Source organism: Haliaeetus albicilla, chromosome 4 (assembly GCF_947461875.1).
Source record: "Haliaeetus albicilla chromosome 4, bHalAlb1.1, whole genome shotgun sequence".
NCBI classification, from domain to species: Eukaryota; Metazoa; Chordata; class Aves; order Accipitriformes; family Accipitridae; genus Haliaeetus; species Haliaeetus albicilla.
In genome coordinates, this window is record NC_091486.1 from 17,409,303 (window position 1) to 17,427,480 (window position 18,178).

Genomic DNA, 18,178 nt, shown 5'->3' on the forward strand with positions numbered 1-18,178 from the left:
GGAAGGGACTTTAAAGATAATCTAGTTCCAACCCCCCTGCCTTGGGCAGGAATGCCTTCCACTAGACCAGGTTGGTCAAAGCCCCATCCAACCTGGCCTTGAACACTTCCAGGGATGGGGCATCCACAGCCTCTCTGGCTGTGGGCCTCTCTGGGCAACCTCTTCCAGTCCCTCACCATCCTCACAGTGAAGAGCTTCTTCCTTACATCTAATCTAAATCTATGCTCTTTCATTTTAAAGCCATTACCCCTTGTCCTTTCACTACATGCCCTTGTAAAAAGTCCCTCTCCAGCTTTCTTGTAGGACCCCCTTTAGGTACTGGAAGGCTGCTACAAGGTCACCCCAGAGCCTTCTCTTGTCCAAGCTGAACAACCCCAACTTGCTCAGCCTCTTTTCACAGGAGGGGTGCTCCAGCCCTCTGATGATCTTTGTGGCCCTCCTCTGGACTTGGTCCAATAGGTCCATGTCCTCCTTATGTTGGGGGCCCCAGAGCTGAACGCAGTACTCCGGGTGGGGTCTCACGAGAGTGGAGTAGTTCATCGCACGTTGTTTCTGCCGCTCCTTCCTCCTCAGGGGGAGGACTCCTCACACTCTTCCCCTGCTCCAGTGTGGGGTTCTTCCCACAGGAGACTATTCTCCACAAACTTCTCCAACATGAGTCCTTCCCACAGGCTACAGTTCTTCATGAATTGCTCCAATGTGGGTCCCTTCCATGGGTTCACAAGTCTTGCCAGCAAACCTGCCCCAGCATGGACTCCTCTCTCCACGGGGCCACAGGTCCTGCCAGGAGCCTGCTCCAGTGTGGGCTTCCCATGGGGTCACAGCCTCCTTTGGGCACCCACCTGCTCCAGCATGGGGTCCGCCACGGGCTGCAGGTGGATATCTGCTCCACCGTGGACCTCCCTGGGCTGCAGGGGGACAGCCTGCCTCACCATGGTCTTCCCCACAGGCTGCAGGGGAATCTCTGCTCTGGCACCTGGAACATCTCCTCCCCCTCCTTCTTCACTGACCTGGGGGTCTGCAGGGTTGTTTCTCTCACATATTCTCCCTCTCCAGCTGCAGTTTCTGTTGCACAGCTCGTTTTTTTTTCCCCCTTCTTAAATCTGTTACCCCAGAGGCACTACCACCGTCGCTGATGGGCTGGGCCTTGGCCAGCAGCAGGTCCGTCTTGGAGCCGGCTGGCATTGGCTCTGTCAGACACAGGGGAAGCTTCTGGCAGCTTTTCACAGAAGCCACCCCTTTAGCCACCCTGCTACCAAAACCTTGTCACACAGACCCAATACAGATTGATATTTATGTTGGATTGATTGATATCCCAAAGCAGCATACAGTCATCACAAACAAGAGCAGGACAGGTTAAGGACCTAACTAGCTTTGGTAGAAAAGCCATTTTATACCCCTGTTATATCTTTTTTCCATCTACACATAGTAAATGACTCAGTGTCCTTGCATGGTTTTTTCTTCCTTTCAGTACTATCTGTTTATCTCTCCTAGGCCAATGATTCAAGAGAAAATCAAAGTGCTGGGGGAAGCCGGTCTTTCAGAAACCAATTTCTCAAGAACAGCTGAATCCACTAATTACTGCCCTAAGGTAATTGACCTGAAAGAATATCGATGGTCCCTGGGAAAGGCTGAATAGGCTTTGGCTTGTGTACATCTAGACTGGTAGGTGGTTGGCAGGCTGACCTTATGCCTGTTCTGCCTTTAATACCACAGACCAGATTCTCCAACTCCTCCCAGGAGCCATGCTTTGACTTGGACTCTCCACAGAGTTCCCAAACCTGCTGCATGCAAAGAGACATGATAGCCTCTATAGCATATATATGTCTCTGAGATATATGTATGTATGAGATATATATATATATCATATGATACATGTACACACATGCGCACTGTGTCAGGGGGAGGACCCTGTTACTGTTGCTCACTTTTTTTTTAATATGACAATGTATATGCAGATTCTGTCTGTTCTAATTTCTCAGCCAGATCCAAAGCAGAAGACCATCTACGACCTTTTCCAGAGGACCTTCTCTGAGAGCGGAGGTGACACTGATGAACTTTTGCTTTTGGAGGCAGCTGATGCTTGCTGCGAGTTTGACTCTGGCAGTGCCTTGCAAGATACAGAAGGAGAGACATGTCCAGTGAGTCCCCCCAAAAAGCGGCGTATTGAGGAGTTTTTTAAAGTGTAATGGTGACAGCAAAAGAGGTGGTGGCTAAGAGATTATTATTTTTTTAATTAAAATGGGAAAACAAAAGCAATCAAGTATTATCTTTTGAGTTTTCAAAAATAAAAGACTTTAAGTTTCCTGTATCTCTAGTGCATTTCATCTCAAAGGATGAGAAGGCAGTCTGACAGATGTGTGACAGATGAGCAGCGCACACCTGGCAGTCTGCAGGTTTTGCAGTCCTGGTTTTGCTGATGACTGAATGGCCATGGGCAAGTAGCATGCTGCTTTGTTTCAGCATGTCAGCCTCCACAGTTGTTTTGTTTAAAAAGCAGATAATGGTTGTCTGTCCACAAGGTAGAACTGTTGTGAAAACTAGCTTCTCAGCAGCTGCAGAGTGCTTTTAACAGTCAGTTTTCCAAGAATTTTAGTCTGGATTTATAGGAGTTGGTTCACTGGCAAAATTTGGCCCTTAGCTCATTCACAAACTGGTGCTCTGGTAGTCATTTTGGCAGTGAGGAGAAAAGATCCAGACAGATCTTGAGGTTTTGTGGAGGTGGGGGAGAAGAGAAAGAGCCCCAGATTTTTGTCTGTGCAGAGCAGTCAGTACCTTCAAACTAAGAAGTATAACTGTCTGCCAGGAGGTGTGTATTGCCTGTTAGGCACATGTCTGCCTGAGCACACTGATCTCTGGCCTAATCTACTAAATCTTATGACCTGCTCCAGGGTATGTGCTTCTTGTGTCAGTGGAGGGTGAAGCTTGTGCTGACTACCAGGGATTAAGCCTCGCTGCTCAGGAAGGGGGCGTGTGTGTTTTGTTCAAGGCTCGAAACCGATTTCCACAGTTGAGTGAGGAGAAGGGGACGTGTGGACTTTTGCCCTTGTTTTGTAAGAAACCGACTCTGAACTGAGCTGTTTAAATAAAAAGTTGTTTTAAGTCGTGGTTCCCAAACTTTTGGTACTTTTTTTATTTTAGAATTTTATCTCCCATTTGGACCTTCAGCTTGAGAAATATGTGATGCAGTGGAAATACCAGTGGGTTTTGTTTTTGGTTTTTTTTTTTAATATTTACAGTGGCTGAAAGATAGGTCTTTTTGGGGATGCTTTCTCTTGTGCTTTCCTAAATGCATCAACTTTCAAAAGGGAAACTCCCATGATACTTTGCTTGTAGATGAATCAACAGCTACTTTCCTAAGGCATTTAGGCTGGTACCCTAGCACCTGTTATTTGCTCCCATTACAGCTCTGTGCAGGTTACACTGAGAATGCCAAAAGCAGCACTGTTGCTTGATGCAGTGATTAAAATGCCTGTTTTCAATTTGTGATAGTCTCTGTCATGCTCTCAGCCCTGTGAACTGGGAGACCTGAACACCCAGCCCCAGTGCTGCCTGAGCAAACCTGCTCTTTGGTTCCTTTCAGGAGCTCGTGACACAGTCGCTTTCCCTTGGGCATGGCCTGATTCCACTTCATGGTGGTGATGCCGCTGCAAAAACTATAGGCCAGTGCTGATGTGGGCTTGATATAAAGGTAGGTGGCTGTCTTTATCACAGCTGGTCTCTTCAGGCATCTCTGCATGGTCATCTTTAATTTTTTGTGTATTATTGCCAGTGCAGTGTAGCATGATCCCAAATTACTGTCTTTCATGCTTCCAGTCTTAGTAGTAAAATATACTTGGAAACAGGATGGTTTAAGCAAATGTGACCAGGGAGTACAGGAGAAGATATAATTTCACAGGGGTACCACTTAGCTATGTTTTACAGCCATAATCTGTAGAGAAGGGTGGGGAAAAAGCAAACTGAAAGCTTACATTTAGCTTCTGGAGGCCAGGAGCTAACGTGCTGTGCAGGTGGCACGCTTGGCTGTGGGCAGACACTGACAAAAAAGACTTTCTTCCACAGTCGAGGAGGAAAAAGTATGTGCTACAAGATCAACCTGATAATAACTAGGATATTTTTTCCTGCATTCAAGGGTTTGATTATCCCATTTTCAGCAAGTGTCGTCATGGAAATGCCCTACAGGCTGTGTATGCAATTGTGCTGAGTGGAGACTTGCTTTTCATTCATGACTGGAGAAAGTGCTTTGGTGTGTGTGCAAGTGAAGAGGAGTAGGACCGAGGATTGTGTGACTGGCCAACTGGAGGAAATGCTTTATCTCTGGATTTGAGACTGAGAACTAAACATTTCTCTTGCTCCAGCTGCTGGCCAGGAGATAAATACACACTTTTCGACATTTTTAAAAGTCTCTCTTTCTTGAACACAGAGTATTTAATCTGTTTCTAAGACACGTGATCTTTCTACTTGCAGAGAGGGTTGTTCTGAATAAGGGGTGAGAAATGTTGCTGTCTGCCTACCGAAAAAAATATGGCCGATATTATTTGTATACCTATATTGTGGTCTCCTATGGGAGTAATTCTCTTCCTCCTTGTAAAGCTACAGCTACTTCAAAACAGTATTTTTCTGAAATCTGCTGAAAGTACCCTTGGAGAATTTTGCTTCTCATAAACTCAATTTATCTTATCCATATATTGATAAATCCCAGCCCTGTTAGAGGAATGCTAGGTGTACTCTTTCTTTGTTTGGACCCATAAAATCTCAGCTGGTTTGCTGCAGAATTACAAAGGCTCTTCAAGTACACTTGAGGTTCACTTTATCCTTACTAGATGAAAAGGGGAGAAGAATCTTGCAGGAAAGTGCTCTTAGTCATTACATCAAGGGATTGGAAAGACTGTGCAGGCCTTAGCCCAATTACACTATTAGTCTGTCATTAATATGATGAGGAGGTGGCTGGGAAGCTGCCAGCAGGCTCAGACAAGATCTCCAAGGCTTGCTGATGAGAATTTGTACAAGGTAATGTGCAGGTTGCCAGTGAGACCCTCAGGCAGGCTCAGGAACATGCAGTGCTCTTGGGGACTCTTACACCTGCCCATTGAAGATGGCATAGCTGTAACTTTTTGGCATTATCTAAAGCCCAGTAAAGGGAAGGACCCATCTTACTGGATCTTGGAGCATCTTACTGTGACTGGATGCCTGCTTGTACACCCTTGTCTGTGCTGTCGCCCATGTTACGGAAAGGCATGTTTTCAGGAAGGATGCCAAACCAGGAAAAACCGGGAAAAATACCTGAGTAGTAAAACAGAGCAGTTCAAACTACATCTTCAGTGCATGAAGCTGGCCAGCCTGGGACATGCAGAAGAGTTCAAGGTGGTGGACTGCTGAGCCAAGGCTTTTGGAGCTCTGCTGGCCTGTCTGTATCCATCTGTCTTCTCAGTCACTTGGAAATGTACGTTTATTTTGGCAGTGCTGGGAACGGCTGTCATCTGAGGGGGTTGGGTTTGGTTGTTGGCAGAGCTGTCTGTAATACTGGTAGATGAAGGATATGACCACACACTGTACTGTCACAGCGAACTTAAACTCTGTAGAGACAGACTGGAGAATAGCAGTAGATCCTCTGTCCTAGATGTGTTGGCTGACAATTTTTTTTTTTTTTTTTTAAGCCAAATAGTCACAAAACAGCCAAAGGAACTTTTTATTTTCTTTCTTTATTTTTTTTTTTTTAATACATAAAGATGTATCCTGTGAGTCATCATTATGATGAGGATCTGAAAAGGGCAAATATATTCCCAGGAGATATCAAATGAGATTTTGACTCAACAGAGGAAGATATAAATACCGTTGCCTTAAGCCCTGCTGAGCCCTCATCTGGAACAGGGCTCTGGCCCACCAGCCCCTGGGAGGACCCGCTCGGACAGGAGGAGAGCTTCCAGGGATGACTGGGGAACAGGGAGTGTGGCATGACAGAGGGAATTAAAAATGTGAGTGTTCAAACCCTCAGAGCAAGAGCCAAGAGGGCATGTGGTGTCTGTCCATGAGCATCTCCAGAAGTACGGACCCTGGACAGGGAAAGGCTAACATAGTGGCAGGGTATGCTCTAGTCGTTAATTCCCTATTAATTAAATAGGCTGCAAAGGAAGAGGAGGGCTCTTGTGGGTCGAGGCAGCTGTGGTGGGTATGGGGCTGTCAGAGGAGGAAAAGCACCTGCACAAAGAACGTGGGGACAGTTTCTCCAGGTGGGCTGGGCAGCCCCAGCTCCCTCCAGGCAGGAGGGGATGAGGTGCAGCCAGCCCCGCGCATTAAATGGCTAACCAGATTAAGTTTCTTAATGGAGGTTAATGGGTTGTTAATCCCATTACAAGCGTTGCAGCTTGGGCGGCATCGGTGCACGTTTTGCTCGCCCAGGCGGGGTCCGAGTGTCGCGGGAGCCCGGCCAGGTCCCAGCCCCATGCTTTGGTGGTGGAGGCGGCTCGGGTGCCCCGGGCGTCCGGGGCATCGTCTGGGTGCTGGGGGTCCACCTTGGTAGTGACACACGGAGGCTTTTATGGCTGGTTGTTTCAATGCTGGATGACCCCAAGGAAATCGGGATGACATGGTTGCACCTGGTCGGGTTATCTTGAAACCTCTGGGTTTAGGGCTGGTATGTTTTAAGATTAAATCGATGAGGATGAATTATATATATATATATATATATATCCCTTCTGCAGCTCCACCCTGGGTTGCTGTTCCTTTTTTAATTCTGACACCTACCTACTACTTATTCTCTTTAAAAATGAGGTAAGCGAATGTAACTGCTCCATCTTCTTTCCTGGTGCGACTTCCTTGGATGGAAATCCAGGAATCTGAGCTCTCGTGCTGCATCTCCCATCAGCGCTGCTGAGGCTGACGTGCCACTTGGGTTTCACATTGATACGGGGTGTTTTCTGAGCGATGCGTCTTCCAACATCAAGCTGCAACTGCGTTCCGGTTTGTGGGCTTTAGGCTGCAGATAACCCAATCGTCATGGGATAAATGTACAGAATACAGAGCGCGACCATAGAGCTACGGACCGCCACGGTGCAGACAGACCCGCTCCGGGTCCCATCCGCCACACGCTCGGTCGCCTCTCCCCTTCGCTTCCGGCGGCGACGGCTCATACGGCGCCTGCGCAGTGGGGGTTTCCTCTCTCAGTGCCGGTGCCGGGCGGCAAGATGGTGAGTGGGGCTGAAGCGCCGCGGCCCATCCGCCGCCATCCGCCCCGGGGCCGCCGCGCTGGGGCTGCGGGGCACGGCGGGGGGCAGTGCGGAGTCCGTCTGCGGGCGGGGCACGGACCAGGAGCGGCTGCGGGCCGGGCCGGGGCCCTGCGTGGCTCTTCCCCCGAGCAGGCCCCGACCCCGCGCTGGGCTGCGAGAGGGGCTCGCAGCCGCTTGGGTGGCCCGTGGGAGATGGCCCGAGTGAGGGGGGTGCTAGGCCGGGCGTGGTGGTGGGGAGCCGCTGGAAGACCGGATAGGCATCGCAGGAGGAGGCCGGGCCCGGGCTTACAGCGGACTGCGCGGTAAGGGGGTGGCGGTGCGCGGTGGGCGGCTCTGCCGGCTGCGGCGTTCGATGTGAGGGGGGCTGGCCCGGAGGAAGGACGCGGCTTTGCTCGTGCTTGGCTGCCAGGCTGCGGCCCTCTGCCCCAGGTGCCCCAGCAGAAGCTGGGAGGCTGCGGCAGTGTGCGCCTCTCGCCGTTTCATAACTAATACTCTTATTTACAACGTCAGGGGGAGGCGTCGGTCGGCTGCGGCGTCGCTTTTGAGTGCTGAGCGCTTTGCTGTCGTGTCAGGAGAGGGGAGCAGCTGAGGAGATGGCTATCTCAGTAAAGTTGAAGCTTATTCTGGTTTGCCTCCCAACAGGCTAAGCGCACCAAGAAGGTTGGGATTGTGGGTAAATATGGTACCCGTTACGGTGCGTCCCTTAGGAAAATGGTGAAGAAGATTGAGATTAGCCAGCATGCCAAGTACACCTGCTCCTTCTGTGGCAAGGTGAGAGACCTCCTTCCCTAAAAAAGTCTTCAAAAATAACTTAGTTACTGATGCTAGAAATGCAGTTTGATGCTTCAGTCATTTTTCTGCTGAAGAGAGAATTTGACTAGTTTTGAGACAGAGATTAGTTTATTGTGAGCTTTAAGCTACTATCAGAATCCTTTATAAAATAAAACAGTGAGTAGACATTTCACATGCACACTTAGTAGTTAAAACAAACAAATTATATTTCATTACAAAAAATAGTGAGAAATGTTGCCTTACTATATGTTTTAGGTATCTAATAAAGAGACCTGACAGAATTAAAACAACATGCTTGTTATCCTGATAATTAAGGCATGACTTGGGCTTTTTTTTTTTTTCTTCAGTAACTTTATGGCTTATGTGCAGGAAGAAGAGAGCTTGCTTTTCCCACTTAAAACTTTTGATTGCCGTTGCTTACTTATATTTGCTTTATAACTCTGGATGGGGAAGAATTTCTGATAAGAAGTAATCTTATTTGCTTATGTACCTGATGTAAATTCACTCTCAAATCTGGTTTTTGACAGTTTGAGAGGCTCATCAGCTTGTGCTTTGCCCAGGTATTTTTTTATTGCTATCTGTAAAGTAGTTAGCTTTAAGTGGCTGGAAATTTAAAAAGACTTCCGTCTGTTTCTTATATTCAGTGTCCTTCTCATGTGAAGTGAGAATGCTGATAACCTGATTTGCAGAGCTGCCTAAATCCAGTGTAGGTCTAGGCAAACCCATTGTCATCTTTGCAAAGTGATGGAGACTTGCCTGGGTGAAAGGAGTTCAGTACCCACCACTCACTCTTTAGATGCTATCCAAAGGGGGTCTGCTTTAGAGCAATCATGGGATGTCCAGGGAGCACTCATAAAAGCAGTGTTACATTGGTCATCAAACCAGGTGAGAATATCAGTAACTATGACAAATGTAACTTACTATTTTTCTCCTTCAAAAAGAGTTGAATTTTTGATGGTGTGCTTAGAAATGACCCACTTTATATCTGAATGAAAAAGTGTTTCAGAAGGACTTTCCCTGTTCTGAAGAATCTGAATAAAAACATTCCCTGATCCTTGCCTTTCTTAACTAGGCTTATAGGTAATGCTGTGGTGTGGTGAAGTCCTCGCCTGAAGTTTGTTGTTTGGCTTTTTCAGCTGATGGAGAGTGCTTTTTTTTTTTTGCTTTTTTTTTCTTTTATTACAGACCAAAATGAAGAGGAAGGCTGTGGGTATCTGGCACTGTGGATCCTGCATGAAGACAGTTGCTGGTGGTGCCTGGACTTACAAGTAAGGAAATTAAGAAGCCCCTATCAGCATTTATTCTCACATAGCTGAGGCATAATACAGCTTTCTATTTATTTTTTTTAATTTAATCTACTAACCATTAAGTAGATCAGTCTCAAGTTAGTGATATGTGGGGGTTTTTTTGCCTGCATTGTTAAAATTTGATTGGAATGGATCAAATTGGATTTCATTGCTATTCTTTCCACTATCTGTTGTGCAGCTTCTGAGAATATTGCATTTTATCCATTGTATTACTGCTGCTGGTTTTGGTGGGTCCCTCCAAAATTTCTTTATCTCTCTGGGCTTTACCAAAGCAGTTATTTTAGTCTTCAAAAAATGCAAGCTCCGCATCTTTTCCCAAACTTCAAATAATGAAATTGAAACATCTGCAAATGCTGAAACAAGTAATTTTATTTAGGTAGTTTCTTCTGTGGCTTGGCTGTAGTAGCATTTCTTATTGGAGATGTGACTACAGTTGTTGTTTGTACAAGGTATTATGCTTGGGCCAGTTTTTTGGTGATGTTGGAAGAAAAGGAGCAGAGAGAATGGCTGGTTCATCTGGCTGTCTCAGGGTGGAATCATCTGCATGGATGACACCTGACAGATTTCCCTCTGACCTGTTCTAAAAAGAGCTTCAACAGCTTCTAGTAAATTATGCCTCTGACCTGGGGATTATTTTTTCCTCCTTGATTCTGTTGACTGTATAAAAATCTTAATTATGTAAGGGAACTCTTACCTCTTCTTTCAAAGTCTAAGCAGTGGTTTTTTTGTGGTTACTACCCCAGCCTTTTCAGTTCAGAGACACAAATACCACAGGCAAACCCAGGTTTACTCCAAAATAAAGTATTTCCATGGTTTGCTTTTGTTTTAAAAGGATTGAATCATTATAATTGTTATTGTGATGGTGCCCTTGCTTACTCCCCTTCTTTGCTCCCCCCCCCTTCTGGTAGAAGACACTGTTGCCCCACACATAAGATTCGCTAGGAATCTGAGCCCACGTGCTTGTGCATGTAGTCGATGCGTGACTGGATAATTTGGGTTGAGATGTAGCTTGTGAAGTTGTGTGTGCTTCTGTAGACAAAGGCCTACACTTTGTTGTCATGAAAATCGAAGTAGAATTAGTCCTTTGTTGACAATGCAATCAGACTATGACTATTTGAAATGATTAGTAGTTTCTCAAAAAAAAAAAATCCTGGCATGGGTTGTTCTACTGCCATGTGCAAATGACTCTGCTGCTTCTTCCAGTACCACCTCTGCAGTGACAGTCAAATCTGCAATCAGAAGACTGAAGGAACTGAAGGACCAGTAGAAGCTACTTCCCGTTCTCCTTGTGAAACCTCCTTTTTTTCCACTGTCAAGATCTGTCCTTTTAACAATAAAAAGGTGATAGTGGAGTGGAATCATGTTCGTCTTTTTGCAAAAAGTCCTGCTTGTCTTGCTGTTTGTGGTGGGTTGACCCTGGCTGGATGCCAACTGCCCACCAAAGCCGCTCTATTACTCCCCCCCTCAGCTGGACAGGGGAGAGAAAATAGAACAAAAGGCTCGTGGGTCAAGATAAGGACGGGGAGAGATCACTCAGCAATTACCGTTGTGGGCAAAACAGACTCAACTTGGGGAAAATTAACTTTATTTAATACCAATTGACCAGAGTAAGGTAATGAGAAATAAAATCAAATCTTAAAACGCCTTCTCCCCACCCCTCTATTCTTCCTGGTCACAGCTTCACTCCTGAATTCTCTACCTCCTTGCCCTGAGTGGTGCAGCAGTGTGGGGAGCTGGGGTTGTGGTCAGTTCACACGTTATCTCTGCTGCTCCTTCCTCCTCAGGGGCAGGACTCCTCACACTCTTCCCCTGCTCCAGCGTGGGGTCCCTCCCACAGGAGACAGTCCTTCGTGAACTTCTCCAGCGTGAGTTCCTTCCCGCAGGCTGCAGTTCTTCACAAACTGCTCCAGCGTGGGTCCCTTCCACGGGGTGCAGTCCTTCAGGCACAGACTGCTCCAGCGTGGGACCTCTGCGGGGTCACAAGTCGTGCCAGAAAACCTGTTCCAGTGTGGGCTCCTCTGTCCGCGGGTCCACAGGTCCTGCCAGGAGCCTGCTCCAGCGTGGGCTTCCCATGGGGTCACAGCCTCCTTCGAGCACCCACCTGCTCTGGCGTGGGGTCCTCCCTGGGCTGCAGGTGGATATCTGCTCCACTGTGGATGTCCATGGGCTGCAGGGAGACAGCCTGCCTCACCACAGGCTGCAGGGGAATCTCTGCTCTGGCACCTGGAGCACCTCCTCCCCCTCCTCCTTCACTGACCTGGGGGTCTGCAGGGTTGTTTCTCTCACATATTCTCCCTCTCTAGCTGCAGTTTCTGTTGCACAGCTGTTTCCCGCCCGCCCCCCCCCTTCTTAAATCTGTTACCCCAGAGGCGCTACCACTGTTGCTGATGGGCTCAGCCTTGGCCAGCAGCAGGTCCGTCTTGGAGCCGGCTGGCATTGACTCTGTCAGACACAGGGGAAGCTTCTGGCAGCTTCTCACAGAAGCCACCCCTTTAGCCCCCTATTACCAAAACCTTGTCACACAGACCCAATACACTGTACTGTATTTATAGGTATAACTGTGGAGACATTAGTAGTGCTATCCAGTAGTTGAGTGGCTCTTGTTACTGGTGAAGCCATTAAAAACCACTTTTCAGTTAATTGCATACTTTGTTGCTTGAATGCGCTGAGGTGAATCTGAGGAAAGCTTAAATAGCTTGAAGAAGCCTGGCTCATCTTGATATGTCCTTCATGTCTGTGCCTTGAAGAATAGCATAGAGCTCCGTGGGTGGAGGAGTGGACAGATGTAAGGGAGGAGAGAACATGGAAAACATCACTCTGCCTCTTCCCATTTGCCTTTGAGGAGGGCTCAGGGGAGTAGGGCATGTGCTGCAAGGTGGAGAGAAAAAGAGCATCATGACTGGCTTGGGGGCAGAGACTGGAATGGTAAAGGAGCAGCTATCATCCTCTGTTGCTGGCTGGTGCTGCTAATTTTCCAGCACCAGCCACAGACAATTGCTTACTACAGCCCATAGTGTGTTCTGTTGTCTGCAGACCTTGAAGTTAGTCCACCTGAGTGCACTCTATGCCTTGCTCCTCCTAGGTCTGATAGCAGGCTCCTATGTCTGTGTGTTGAAGTTGCCTAATCCATACTGAGTAGCAACAATAAATTTTCATGTTGAGCTAACTCCTAGGGCATTCCGTCTTGGAGGAAAAGCTGCTGTTTTGAGTCAAGAATTGCCTCCAAATCACCCCTTTAGACTGTCAAGCTTAAGATGCTGGAACACTTTTTATGGTCTGTCAGGTGAGTTTCAATTTGGTTTGAAGTTTGTTTTTGTTTGGGTTTTTTGGTGACTGCAGCACATCTCCTGTCCTTAACAATGCAGGTCAGAAAACATGAGTCTTGTTAATACTCTTGATAGCTGCTGGAGGAAAAACAGTAAGCAGGTAGTGTAGTGGTTGCTTGCTCCTGCTCCAACTTAAGCTTTAAATAAATTTGGGTGGTGATGAGCTATGGCAATAATGTCATTAAAAAGCCTGGCATCTTTGAAAGACAGATTCAGAACTGGACCTAAGTAGGAACCTTTTCCCAAGCTGCAGAAAGTCTGTGGCTCAGAATTCGACTGCAGTGTCCCTGAACTTGTTTCCTACAATTTAAACTTCCCTTACTAAAGTAAATTAATGTATTCAGGTATCCAGTGTCATTCATACCAACCTACATATCCTTCATGTCACCTCTCAACAGAGGCTCATTCCCTGGAACTCAGGCAATCTGCTTTCTGGGAGAGAGATCACTGCCCATTTCTCCATTGACACACCTTGTTCTGCCTGTAGTGCAGGGTGAAAGAGTTGTGTGACAGGCTTGAAGTGGGGGTGGCAGTGGGTGACTCTCCTTAGAAGCAATGGCTCATTTTTGGTATGTACTTGAACACCGTCATGGCCTTCTGCACAGGTGTCTTCTGTTACAGCAAGGTTACAAGGGAAACCTGTGGGTTTAAGAAACTCTTAGCTCAACTCTCTCATTTTTACTATGCTTTTCTTACATGACATGCCCACAGCAGTTTTCTCTGGGTACTTGTCAGACCTCCCATCCTAGTCCTGGGCACTGCTGTTGCTGGTCCTGGTTCATGCTAACCAGTGTGGTTTCTTGAGATGCCGTCTCCAAGCTGCCTTGAATTTTATTTTCAGTTAAGATGTTTCCGCTCCCTTGGAGGTGCCTTGTGTACTGGTGTGTGGATAGCTGGAACAGCTCAAGGAGCCAGCTTTTCTCTTGCCAGCTGCTGCTCCCACTGAAGATAGGGTGAATGGTGCGTGAGGATGGCTTATGCTACTGCGAGGATACCTCTGCTGCCTGAAAAACAGTTGCTGACCTGCCTCAGTGAGTTTATTAAGGGGCACCACTCCTGACTTTCGCTTAACTTCCTACATAGGTTTATGAAGTGCTGTGGTCCAGGAGCTGCTTTGCAGGTAACTGAGCCATCCTTTAGAGAAACCTCAGCAAAAAGGAAGGGTTGTGGAGCTGGTATAGACTGGATGTCCAGAAACAGCTCTGTGTCCTGCTTGAACCTCCTGGAAAAGGGGTGAAGCAGATGGGGGGAGCCGCTCCGGTTGCCAGCTCACATGGAGCTGAGTGCGCTTAGGAGGTATCGGCCACACATCTGTGCATCACCTTGGGAGAGGACTTTTGGGAAGGTTTATGAACAATGACAACATTTCTTAAACTGCATCAAAATAAAGACAACTTCCATTATGCTAAAAGTTTCTTCATGTGAGCCCTTTTACTGGGAAATTGTGATGAAACCACATGAGCATTGATCAGTTTGTTTGCTACTTCATCATGCAAATGTGTTGGTAAAACACTCAATGTGCTTGGGGGGAGGTTCCTCCGGTGATGTGGCTGTACAGCTCTGCCTCTGGAAGTGGCTCTGAGGGGCCTGAGTTGCTCTGTGGTGGTCCACATTTCTACAAGGAGGCACCATGCAGCCAGTTGAGGCAGGGGAGCCCTGACAGCTTGGAAACAGCAGCCCAGTTTCCCCGGTGGTGGGCTTGAGGATGGGTGGGGGAAATGCTCTTTTCAGTGAAGCTGCAGAAGAGGTCCAAAACTCCAGCACTGCCTCCATGAGGTGTTCCTCCGGGAGCAAAACTTCACAGGGATCTGTGGTGATACAGGGGCCATGGATGTGGCTCATCTGCCACAGGAAAGTCACTGCTATGCCTCCATGATGTGCCAGAGAAAAGTACTTGGAACAGCTGCAGGTGTCCCCTGGTTAAACACGTCCTTCTCTCTTCTGGAGTTGTTGAGCCGCTAAAACCAGATGTAAGTGGCAAGCTGGTGAGCATGCTTCTGGAAAATTTGGATTTACCTGCTGTCTTGATGGCTTGTAGCTGGCTGTGACAGCTGCGTGGAAGTGTGTGTTACTGGCTCTCGCTGCCTTTACAAGCAGGATAGTGGTTTTCTGCATATTGCTTTTATTCTTGACTTGGTGTTCTTGGGTCACATTTCCAGGTCCCTCTCCCCTCCCAGTTCTGGGTGCTGACATATGACTCTGCACATCTCTGTGCTTTCTTCATTAATGCAGAGGTTGTAATTAAAGTACAGGTTTTGGATTAAAGCTCACTCAACTGCTATGAAGTAGGCGTTCATTAACAGGTGCAGAGGATATGTTTTGTTATGTCAATATCCCAGGGTGATTGCACAGGTATCTTACCTAAGGTGACTTCTATTCCTGCTGAGGAAGTTATTAGTTATCTTTGGCATTAATATTTGCAAAGGGTGGAAGCTGCGCAGGGTGGAAATGGGAAGAGAAGATAAGGATGTGAGATGATTTTTTTTTTGATCTGGGCTGTGTGGTCCCACCTGCATCCCTGCACGGGCTGTGCCCGCAAAGCTGCTGGGCTGCTTGTGTCCTCCCAGAGAGCCGTGGTACCCTGGCCTGCGCCTGAGCAGAGGCGTTTTGTGCTGGTGAACCTCCAGGGCTGCCAACTCCGCACGTTTCCCCAAAGTGAGAGCAGGGAGGAAGGTGGAGAGGGCAGGAAAGAGGAAGGATGCTGTGGTCAGAGCACTGATGCTGGCAATGCTGCGAGCGGCCAGCGGGCGACACTGCCGCTCTGCTGCTGCTCGGTGTTGCAAGGCTGCTGCTCCTGCCTGCAGCTCCTCGGCTGCCCTTCCCATCCAGGAGAAAGGCTCTGCTCACCTGTACGCCTACGACAGATTCTTAGCTCAGCTCTTCATGCCCGCCCCCCCCCGCCAAAATAGACCGTAACAGTGATTTTTAGACTGAAATAGGGGTCTGTGCCAAAAGCCATCAGGAGGTAGAAATAGGAATGGGGAGCTTGGAGATGGGGGTTTTATGGTCACTCGTCACCTCTAACAGAGCTGAATTTGTGTCATTGCTCTGTCCAAATCCTGTATCTATCTGAGGAGAATTTGTTGTATCAAGAACTATGTGATTTGGCCAGGTAATCCTCAAAATCTGTTGTTTTGTCTGGGATTCTAGGGTGAAAACAGGCATTCTTAGCAATATCACTTATTCAGTATACTTGCTGTTGTCAGGAACTTGGATACGTTGTCTTAGGTGCTGTAGAAGCAGAGAGCAAAGTGCTAGCACCTGTCTTGGAGGGTGTGAGCTTATGGCAGTGCCTGACTCATCTGGATTAGTACAGCTATGGCAATCAGGGGAGGGTTTGATGGAAACAGAGACTTTGAATCTGACTGAATGTTCTGTAGATGTGGCTGAGCAGGTTGGTTGATCTTGGTTACTTTTGAAGAGCAGGTAAGAAGGGGACCTCTTTCTCACAGCAATCTGCCAGTCCCATAGTATTTTTCAGGATCAAGGATATAACCCAAGGGGATGGTGGTTGTAATCAAAGTGGCCTTTCAGGTGCCCAAAGGTGTTTCAGGAGCCCAAAGGAACTTGGAAACCAAAAACTGAAAGAGCTCAGGGCAACTATCGTCATTCTGATTTCTCTGTTAAGCATTTACCTGTTTCCAAAAGAAAATAATTGCTTTGGCTTTGCCCCATTTGCGCTTCCTGCTCCCTCCTGCTCACTGACAGTCTGTTTGGTCTGTAGGGGATCATGATAATAAGCCTTGGGGGCACCATTTGTGTTTGTGTTATGCCACATATTAAAGACTCTTGGGGCTTAGGGCTCATGGGGATGAGAAATCTCAGCCACAGGCATTGGTTGTCCCTTCTGTGCATCCTGACTTAAAGGTGATGGGAACTCAGCCCATGTGCAGGTACTCCCTTTTGGTTTTGTCTCTTTCTTGGGGATTTGACTATAATATAGGCTGACAGTTATAAGCGATAGGCACTGTGTCTTACAGAGCATATCCCAGTGTGATTTCTAACTTCCATGAACAGCAAATGTCTTGGCCTTACTGCCAAGTCTTGGTCAACTGCCTTCATCCTTGTGCACAATCGAGGGCTGCCCATTGGCTTCCTGAGCTCCTTCATGCCTCTTCCTCCGTGCTGCACCCCAGGGAGATTCCCAACAGCACATCAGAAACAGGAGTGACCGATGCAAGTGAGTCACCTTCCTGGGGCAGATATACCCTCTCCTGAGACAATTTTCTAGGTCTCTCCCTAGAAAGAAAGGAGCTTTAGTGATGAAGTTTATTGCTGGCTTTGCAGCTCAGAGCATTGGACAATGAGAGAATCAGCCAGATTTGGGGTATGATGTGAGCACCACTTTAATGGGCTGCAAGTCACCATCTGCTTTTACATATTGTCCTAGCTTCCACCTGCTGCTCATCTCAGCTGGATGTTCAGCAGCTCCACTTGGGGAAACAGAGCATCGTAGAGCTGGTGGTCCAGCTCCCATGAAAAAAGTGGGCAGGCAACACCTCTTTGCTTTCCAGCTATGCAGCGTGGCTCAGCTTTTCTTGGAGAAATGATTCCTTGAAGGATGCTACGAAGTGATATGCAGTGGCATGAGACTGTGCTTCCAGTGGCTCAGGGTGACAGAGAATCGCCTGCTTGAAACTGGCACCAGTGCTCTGGAAGTGGGCAGTTGCTGTCGGTAACACGTCCTTCCTCTGAGTATTTTGTTCTTAGCGGATGCCTTTTGAGGCATGGAGTGTAGCGGAGTTGTGGATATGCCTCAGGTGCCCTTATTAGATGCCTGGATGCATTTTGAAAATGGCTGCTTAGAAAATGTCTAATTGCTATTCCACATATTCAAAATGTTTTTTTTTTTTCTCTTGACAAGGCTTTGGCATGCCTTGGATTGCTAAATATACTTTCCTCTTGCAAATTCTTGGCAGGAATCTGTGTAAGGAATCATGCCAAGCAGTCTCTTCAAATGTTAACAAGCTCATCGGTGTGGCTTTCCCAGTGCAGGGTTTGTGCTCTTTTTTTTTTCCACCTCCCTTCCCAAAAAACCCCAACCTTTCTCCTTTCTGTATGCTGTTGCTCTGAGCATATGAACTATGGCAGCTCTGCAAGAAAGGATTTTTCTAACCAGAGCTGTAAAAAAGTGCTTGTTTGGTATTCAACAGTTTGGTGTCACTGCCCTGCTCAGCCTCCTGGGGCTCCCGTTGAGTTGGAAGTGTGGATTCTGGGGTGCTTCTGGAAAGCCTAATCCACTTCCTCTCCTCCTTTGCCCTGTCTTGCTTTTTCCTCTGCTTTTAGCAAGTTGGACTGTATCCTTGCACGGCAATCATAGATTTGATGTCTTTCTTTCAGTAGCCTATTAGCAAGTGAATGATGCTCCCCTTTTGTTTCCCCCCAGTGCTTACGCTGGTGTAGAAGCAGCCCTGGAGCTGGTGCCTACAGCCAGGCAGGGACCCGCAGACCCACACATTAGAGCTTCAGGCCTGGGCTGCTTCTTTCCCTCTGCCCCAGGCGAAGGGCAGTGCTGCTCTGGCATCTG

General features: G+C 47.6%; 2 protein-coding genes across 4 annotated transcripts in view; both read left to right on the forward strand.

Moving 5' to 3' along the window:
- SMARCAL1 (SNF2 related chromatin remodeling annealing helicase 1) overlaps window positions 1-2,311 on the forward strand; it is a 40,584-nt gene extending 38,273 nt beyond the window's left edge. Inside the window, exons 16-17 of one of the 3 annotated variants that reach the window (XM_069781095.1) lie at window positions 1,495-1,591; window positions 1,983-2,311. In XM_069781095.1, coding sequence (XP_069637196.1) covers window positions 1,495-1,591; window positions 1,983-2,189 — 304 coding nt within the window. In that variant the 3' untranslated portion in view covers window positions 2,190-2,311. The remainder of the gene's footprint in view (window positions 1-1,494; window positions 1,592-1,982) is intronic. The other 2 variants (XM_069781096.1, XM_069781097.1) reach the window with 2 other exon arrangements.
- Window positions 2,312-6,996: 4,685 nt separating this feature from the next.
- Window positions 6,997-10,677, forward strand: RPL37A (ribosomal protein L37a). The gene is made up of 4 exons (XM_069781098.1): window positions 6,997-7,187; window positions 7,869-7,997; window positions 9,204-9,286; window positions 10,529-10,677. The coding sequence occupies exons 1-4, from the start codon at window positions 7,185-7,187 to the stop codon at window positions 10,590-10,592; spliced, it is 279 nt and encodes a 92-aa protein (XP_069637199.1). The 5' UTR covers window positions 6,997-7,184; the 3' UTR covers window positions 10,593-10,677.
- Window positions 10,678-18,178: the final 7,501 nt, after the last annotated feature.